The sequence below is a fragment of the Lactuca virosa genome, chromosome 2 (genome assembly GCF_052849685.1).
Source record: "Lactuca virosa cultivar CGN04683 chromosome 2, Lactuca_virosa_CGN04683_v6, whole genome shotgun sequence".
NCBI classification, from domain to species: Eukaryota; Viridiplantae; Streptophyta; class Magnoliopsida; order Asterales; family Asteraceae; genus Lactuca; species Lactuca virosa.
In genome coordinates, this window is record NC_136427.1 from 281,587,668 (window position 1) to 281,595,721 (window position 8,054).

Genomic DNA, 8,054 nt, shown 5'->3' on the forward strand with positions numbered 1-8,054 from the left:
ATGATGTTAAAGGAAGAATATGCTCTCTTGATAATGAAAACCAATCTATAAAATGTCTGTAGAAGATGGTTACGTTCAAGAAACTATTTCTGTTGTACAACTGAGGGAGCATAACCTGTTCATGATAAACTTCTAATAATGTAAACAAGACATAACCATAGTAGAAAAGAGCCCAACATAGCAGAGACTATGAACTTGCAATCCTTATCTAATCTACTACCATGACAAAGCTCAGAATCAGATAATGTAAGCTTGAGATGACGATCTTCATCACCGATTCGCATTCTTTCCTCTACAGTTTCAACCTCACTTGCACATTTAGAGCAACAACACTTTCCACCAAGAAAAGGAGGCAAATCTTCAAAGTACCTTGAAAGTACCTCTTGTAAATCTTCCCCCACAATTGTCAGCTTTTGCTGTGTTCTAGGCTTCAATACCTTCATGAGTAACAAAAACTCCTTTCAACATTTTTGATTGCATAAATGCACATTTAACCCTAGATAAATGAGATTGGCTTACTTGGAATAGAGTTTGAGTTATGATTCTGGCAACAGAGGGAAGGCGTACAACAAGTAAACATCCAAGCCGATTCGGGTAATGATCTTGAAGAAGCACCGCACATGATCTAAATGTTTGAACCGGGAATCCAAAAGGTGATAGTCCGTGACAATCCATCAAAACAGTAAGCTGTGGATGTTCTGCATCAAGCAAGTTTAGAACCCCGTATTCCACCTGTGAAACTGATATATACAAATATGGTCTCAAACATTTGATTAATCAGCACCAAAAAATTCCTTGAATTAAAAGAAAAACAAATAAACCTAATAAAATTAATGAAAAGAAATGCATACCGATTGCTTTAACAAACTGTGCTTGGCCATTTGAACCCAAATGAGAGCATGCAAGTCCAACGCGAATAATGAGGGTGGGTCGTTGCATCAAATCAGAGCCATGCCAAAAGACCAAATTGCCCCAGGCCTTGAGTTCTTGTGGTGAAAGCAGAGTGTATTTCTGCCTCCACCGAATACTCTTCTTAACTGATGACAAAAACTTTTCAAAGTCACCATCCGAGACAGCATAGAATCTATGAAGCTCATCTTCACTAACCCTGGAACAATCATCAGATCTATGTTATAGAGCACCTCAAAACTCACAAAATGCATAACAAACTGATAAAAAGTAAACCTTTTGGATAAATAAGAATTTAACATGTGACACGTTCATTCATATTTTGGCAAAACATTGTGTGACATAAACAACTGAGAGTAGGTACCTCTCTGGTATAGTAATGCCCAGCTTCTCAAGCTCTGCATAGAGTTTCACCAACCAATCTTCCATATCAAGACTTGCTGAAACCTTGTTGACATACCTGCATAACACCTCACTATTTACTACTAAACTAATTAATCTAATCAATGAAAAACAAGAAAGAATTACACACCTTGTGTCTTGTGTGGCCAATTGTGCAGATAGCTCTGTGAGATCAGCACCTGAACCACTGAGTGTTCCTTTTGAATTGGAGGTGCCTGATTCACCTAACAAACCTGTTGCCACTGACAGGAACAACAATGGCCTTGACAAACTCTGACAAAAAAAGAGAAAAGTATTTGACATTGTGAAGATTTTAAACACACAAATAATTAAAAAAAAAAAAGATGGATGTGTATGATTGGATAATGAACCTGCATTCCTTTAACCAAAGCAGTAAAAGGAGCCCATCTCTGGATCCATTTAAATGGCGGACAACAGAGAATCTGAGCTGCCTGAAGCCCATGCCAGATAAAAGGACAGTGAGCTACAGAGAACCTTCTGGCTATTTCTAGAACTGCACTTGTCAAAAGAAAGACTCCAATATCACCAACACCACCACTAGCCACCAGGCTGACTTTCATTGAAGTCACACATTTAAGTGTCTTCTTTGAAGATTTCTTTGCAAATGAACCAAGCAAACGGCTTTTGGGAAAATTTTGTGTAGCACTAATTCTCAGCTCTAACTTCTTATTAGATTGGGTAAACCGTATTATCTCCCCCTTCATATCACATCCTTTGTCAACCTAGAAACTGCATAGATTGTTTAAATAACCAAAGTGACACAAAGTAAAGCACTTACACAAATAACTTATGATTTGGCAACAGATGTTTTCATTAGATGTTTACCTTCTTCACCCAAGATTAGATAAATCGAGTTCTATTCATCACAAGATACAAGTTTAATTTTAACTTATAAACATCATTTGCTTCATACATTCCCATTCTAACATACTTTTGTCAAAATTTTCCTTTTTTGTTTATAATCCACTTTTGCTTAATCAATAACAACAGTCTAATAGGTGATCTTATCACATTGCAACATAGATATACTAGCTATCATCTAACATATTATCGGTTTATCTGGATTCATAAATATATCACAACCAAAAGGCATAAATATCACTTATTTCAGAAATTAGGAACAGAATTCATCAAAATCACTAGCAAAAGTTGCATCAAGAACAATTCCAAACTTAGAAATATGACAAAAGAAACACATAGATATCATTTATTTCAGAGACTAGGAACAACATTCATCAAAATCACAAGTAAAAGTTGCATCAAGAACAAATCCAATCAAATTCTGACTGGTTGCTTTTTCTTTACAGATATGAAAATATATTAAATACAAAAGTATGACTGTGAAATCAATTCTAACCCAAATTATTCCATAGGTTTCAGTCAAAGCCAATTAATATCCTCAAACTTCATGGATTTTGGAGTGAACTCGATTGAAGGGAGAACTATTCAAACGAAAACGGAAAAGCACAACATGATTAATCTAATAGTCAAAAACGGCGTCTAGATAATCGATTGGCTTTTGAAGCTAAAACAACACGTAAACGATTGCGCTTCGAAGCTACTGATAAATGAAAAATAAAATACATATATGAACAAATCAATAATGACTCAATTATACGATACGTAAATCGTAATCCATAAGAACAGCGGTTCATTACCTCGGAAGTTCTTTCTCTTCAATGGCGGTGGCAAGGTATCGCTTATTCGGACATGATTACGACTTGTTTCCGATAACCGTGTAGCTCTATATATATTTATTTAGGACCCGATCCGTACAATTGTGGTTCGGGTCTACTTTCCGGTTACCCCGGTTTGGCTATTTATGTTTGCGTTTTAGGGCCCTACGTTTTAATAAAAAAAGTTATTAACAACTAGGGATAGACTTAACAATTGGAAACACAAACAATTCTTTAACAAAAGTAATAATTTGAATTTACGATATGTTAATAAAGACCATATCAAAACATAAAAGCATGTGTAATGTCCTTGTAATTTTTAAGGATGGATGGTATGGATCATTTTTATCTTTAACATCTTTTCTTTTTAAAATCGTATCATATCATCCGTTGGTCATTTTTTTTTTATTCAACCATAGCAAATTATACAAGTATCAAAATAAGATGCACAAACATGTATACCGTGTACCCTAAGAACCCATTAATATATCTGATAGAGTGTAAGGTCCTGCATAGGACCCAATCAATTAATTTTAAAATAATACAAAGGTTGCTATCTATATTTATTAAGTCTAGGAATCTAGGTAATATTCATCAAAAATCGTGGAGGAGCTAGATATAAATTATGATGGGTTTGGTTTGTACCTAGTTCCTTACTTTTTTTTTAATAGACAACCGTATGGTCAATGTTGAAGGGTTAAGATTTTTTCTATATGTATACAACAAATTTCGTTTTTCTTTTCTTTTCATTTCTTCCTTCTCTAAATGAGTTTAGATTACTAAGTAATTCATTTAATTTGAATTATGGTTCCTCATAAGTGTCATATGTGATATCTCAATGCATGTAAAACATGTATCTAATATTTTAAACGTTTTTTCATAAATTTAAAGTAAATGTGATGTCTATATATTTTAAACGTGTTCCAAAAATTTAAAATATACTAGTAGGATATTTACGTGTTGCGACGAGTTTATTAATCATATATTTTCAACATCATTTATGTAATGTTCTAGTAGGATATTTACGTGTTGTGACGAGTTTATTAATCATATATTTTCAACATCATTTATGTAATGTTCTCTTACACGAAGACAGTTATTACATCAAGACCAATTCCTTTAATTTTTGTTAAATAAGGATCATTTCTATAATGTCGTCATTAAACATGAACCATTTTTGTAATAAAGTTATTGCATATAGGACCATTTATGTACTACATGTAAGGGTGTTATTGAATCGAACCAGCTCATGAGATACTTGACATCATTTTTGTAATAAAGTTATTGCATATGGGACCATTTATGTACTACATGTAAAGGTGTAACTGAATCGAACTAGCTCGTGAGATACTTTACACCAATTCGAAAAACACACGAAATCGACTTTGTTCAAGTCGAGTTGAACTCAAGCTCAAGCTACTCGAGTATATTATCGAGTCGAGCTCGAGAATTGAAATACTCTGCTCGTGAAGTTCACAAGCTTAATCGAGCTTAGTTATATTTATACTTTTACCTTTAATGTTATTAATATTTACATAATCGAGCCGAGTCAAATCAAACTCACAAGTTTAGTCATACATCTATTTCAGTTTAATGTAACTTTATCATTTTAATAATATGTCGAGTTGAACTCGAAAATGTCGATTAATTTATCGAGCTCGAGCCCGAGTTTGAAATCGAGGCTCGAGTCAATGTCAAATTAAGTTTCAAGCCCAGTTTTTTAGTCAAGTCGAGTTTCGAGCTTGGCAACACTCGACTTGATTACACCTTAACTACATTGTCTAAAATGGTAACTATTAACTAATGCAAATCAAAAACTATAGGGACCAAAACTATAAAAACTGAAATTAAAACATATAGGACTAAAAATGTAGTTAATACAAATTGAGAAGTACAGGGTCCAAACTGTAAATATATTAAATGAAAAACCACCAAAATTAAAATTACTGCAAATTAAAATGTTTAGGGACTAAAATTACAATTAGCCCATTTCCTGTGGCATATATAATGTGATGTGTATATCGATAGTTTATGTATAGCTCACAATCATCATTTCACTAGTCTCTACTTTAAAATGTTTAAAGAGTCATTTCCACATTTGGGTTTTCTTGATTGTTTTGCTTATCTAGGTCATATAACACGTTGTCTACGATTACGAGTTTCCTTACATATTGTCATGTCTATAACTAATTATTAAATGAGATTTTCTAATATGTGTCCGCACATATAAGAAGTATTAATTATAAAAAATATTATCATAATTAAATTCAAAATACATTTATTATGGAGATTATTAATGCATTTTACATTTAATTTTGGTAATATTCCTTATAATTAATGTATTTTACACTTAATTATGGTAATATTTGTTATTAATTAATACTTATTATATGTGTCTTAGGCACATATTAGAAAATCCCTTATTAAATTAGATGTATCAAATGTTAAGCATGACTTAATTGATTTTACTCATGTTTCTCAAATAGGGAGAAAATTTTACGCCATTTATATTTTATAATTGAAGAATCAAACGAGTAAAATTTAAAAATTAGTAAACACGTCAAATCCAACAATTTAAATTCACCAAATATTCAAATGTTAATAATATCTGAAATTCTGAATGTGTTGTTTAAATAATTAAACTAGTCTTTCAATAATAACTTTTATGATCATTTTCTATTAATCGTTTCTGAAATTAAAATATGAGAAAAAAAATTACCCTACTCTTCCAATTATTTGCCAAAAAGTTACTCAAGTAACACTGAAATCACATATGACTCTTTTTGGGCTGTGATTTTATCACGGGCCGATCGCATGAGTGCATAGTATTCAAGGTTAAAAAAAAAATTTATCATTATTTATACATTTTCAATTGAGAGTTAAGCAAAAAAAACATTTGATGACAGTCAAAAACACTTAAATTGTAACTTTTATTATATTCATCTAAATTTTTAGTTAGATAAGTATTCGAACAAGTTATGCATTATTTTTTTGTACATCCTTATTTAAAGTTAGAGGAGACAACAAATATGATTAGCTCATCAGCTACCTTTACATAAACTGGGGCAGAAGATTTTTTGTTTGACTATAAACGTAAAAAAGAAGATATTTTTTTTTTCAATCTTTAATATTTGAGCTCATGGGGTCGTCCCACGACGAAATTGCTACCCATAAGTTGAAATCGCAGACTAGTAAAATAAGCTGCGATTTTAATGGCTGTTTGAGTTATTTTTAAGTTTTTATCTTTTTTAATAAATATTTAGAAGATTAGGCTAAAAAAATTTTATTTTTTTTAGATACGCTAAGATTAATTTAAAGAGCGCGTTTTTACTATTTTATGTTTGAAGTGAGTTGAAGAAAAGAGGATGGAGAAACACATCATTTTGCTCTAGCGCTTTCAATACTCAAATAGTACGGGAAAATCGTACACTCCGCCACGTGGCACAAACCCATTGAATGAGACAAACAGGGCACACCGTACAAAATCAATCCTCTTCACCCGCTCAATAATCAGGTAGGTGTGTCTCTCTTAACCTGAAACAACCCTAGAGATGATATCTAGAGCCTTTGATCACGAAACAGGCGACTCTAAATCCCGATAGCAACGACGAGATCATCAGAAACAAAAATGCGGCGAATCCCAACCCCACGGCGATGTCCGATTGGATGCAAAACGCGTTGTTGGCCGTACACGTGGCAACCCTCCTCAGCTGTCTCGCCATTTCCGTCCCCGCCGCATCCGCCGACAGCAACATGTACGCAAAAACCTACAAAAACGACATCGTTTTCGTTAACTCACCACTATCACTGTCTCTGTATGTCCGGATGTATGTGTGTGTTTGCAGATACAAACATTCTTTTGAAAATAAATCTCACAAGAAAATCAGCGCCATTAGTGTGCTGTGAAAATTTCGAATGTTTCGAGGTGAAAATTTATGAATTTTTCAGAAAAAGTTACATGAAACAATGGAAATAATCCGTTAATAATTATTGATGAGAACCTGATCATGGCTGAAGTCGAACCAGACTTGGCAGAATTCGGGGAAAATGGTAGAACCTCGAGAAATCTCCCAAGCAGAAGCAATCATTTCGAATAATGAATATAAAGCGACTATTGCATTTGCTGCTACAACGAATCTGTGGAATTTTTGTTACGATTATATTTAATATTCCAATTTCGCCATAAATCAATGAAATTTAATCGGTTGAATTGAAAGAGGGATCACAGGAAGTTTACCGGAAGGCTCCGAAGTCGTTCCAGTGAGGGGAGGCGGACTTGGTGGCGAGCATGAATACGGCGGCGGAGAGCGCAGAAGAAAAGGCGGCTAAACGGAAGACGAAAATCAAGGTATTGAAACGGCGGAGCTTGCGTTCGGAGAGAGTGGAGTGGAAGTGAGGGGTATCGTGTGGATGAGTCTGGTGGATCCGCGGTCGTGGAGACGGGCTCTCAACACCACAGTTCCTGGTCATCGTACCGTTTCACGGCAGCCGGCGATGCCACTACAACCAGAATAGGTATGAAGAAAAGTGAGAGGTGGTAGAATGATTTCTATATTCTTCTGGAGATCTGGAGTGTTACAGAGCTTAAATCGGTCACGGGGGAAGGCATGATTTCCATGGGAAATATAAAAAATTTACATGATGGGGGAAAGACAGCAGAGAGGGTGTGTGTGAACTTTGAAGCGTGAAGTCTGTGAACTGTGAAGAAAAAGAAGGTGAGAGGATGATGATTGGTATGGGTGTCTTTGCTTTATTCTTTTTCTTCTCCTTTTAGATGCTTTTTGTTTTGATTTTAGTTCTTTTGATGCAAATTGCACTTAAAATTAAGGATTTACAAAATTTAATCCTTAAAATTTTGAATTTGTACTTTGAATGACTAAAGCCAATCTATATATAAATATGTTGTTCCAAGTTTAAAGAAATATAGAATTTCATATATTAAAGTTTAATCTACTGAATGTTAATTAAACGTCTATCTTGTTTAATTATATTATTAAAATATGCATTATGGATGATGTTTGTCAAATATATTTTTTAAAAATCATA

At 33.7% G+C, this 8,054-nt stretch overlaps 2 protein-coding genes across 3 annotated transcripts; both read right to left on the minus strand.

Moving 5' to 3' along the window:
* Positions 1 to 27: 27 nt before the first annotated feature.
* LOC145161227 (uncharacterized) lies at positions 28 to 3,099 on the minus strand. Of its 2 annotated transcripts, none has more exons than XM_079080723.1 (7): positions 2,991 to 3,099; positions 1,683 to 2,061; positions 1,442 to 1,584; positions 1,274 to 1,369; positions 852 to 1,108; positions 520 to 740; positions 28 to 437 (listed from the first exon to the last, which is right to left on the minus strand). In XM_079080723.1, exons 2-7 carry the CDS (start codon positions 2,034 to 2,036, stop codon positions 120 to 122), a joined length of 1,389 nt encoding a protein of 462 aa, XP_078936849.1. In that variant the 5' UTR covers positions 2,037 to 2,061; positions 2,991 to 3,099; the 3' UTR covers positions 28 to 119. The 2 variants fall into 2 exon arrangements, with proteins under 2 accessions (XP_078936849.1, XP_078936850.1); XM_079080724.1 differs by having other exon boundaries at positions 1,683 to 2,054; positions 2,991 to 3,052.
* Positions 3,100 to 6,374: 3,275 nt separating this feature from the next.
* On the minus strand, positions 6,375 to 7,751 carry LOC145161229 (CASP-like protein 4C2). Its single transcript, XM_079080726.1, has 3 exons — positions 7,246 to 7,751; positions 7,010 to 7,145; positions 6,375 to 6,775 (listed from the first exon to the last, which is right to left on the minus strand). The coding sequence occupies exons 1-3, from the start codon at positions 7,476 to 7,478 to the stop codon at positions 6,554 to 6,556; spliced, it is 591 nt and encodes a 196-aa protein (XP_078936852.1). The 5' UTR covers positions 7,479 to 7,751; the 3' UTR covers positions 6,375 to 6,553.
* Between the last annotated feature and the right edge of the window lie 303 nt (positions 7,752 to 8,054).

Bases quoted from the DNA above. Each gene is read 5' to 3' on its own strand.
- LOC145161229 (XM_079080726.1), bottom strand. From the start codon at position 7,478: ATGACCAGGAACTGTGGTGTTGAGAGCCCGTCTCCACGACCGCGGATC. The intron at 7,146-7,245 runs GTAAACTTCCTG...AAAATTCCACAG, and splicing joins AACGACTTCGGAGCCTTCCG to ATTCGTTGTAGCAGCAAATG. The intron at 6,776-7,009 runs GTTCTCATCAAT...TCGTTTTTGTAG, and splicing joins TCGACTTCAGCCATGATCAG to GTTTTTGCGTACATGTTGCT.
- LOC145161227 (XM_079080723.1), bottom strand. From the start codon at position 2,036: ATGAAGGGGGAGATAATACGGTTTACCCAATCTAATAAGAAGTTAGAG. The intron at 1,585-1,682 runs GTTCATTATCCA...TTTTTTTGTCAG, and splicing joins CTTTGGTTAAAGGAATGCAG to AGTTTGTCAAGGCCATTGTT. The intron at 438-519 runs GTAAGCCAATCT...TTACTCATGAAG, and splicing joins TAACTCAAACTCTATTCCAA to GTATTGAAGCCTAGAACACA.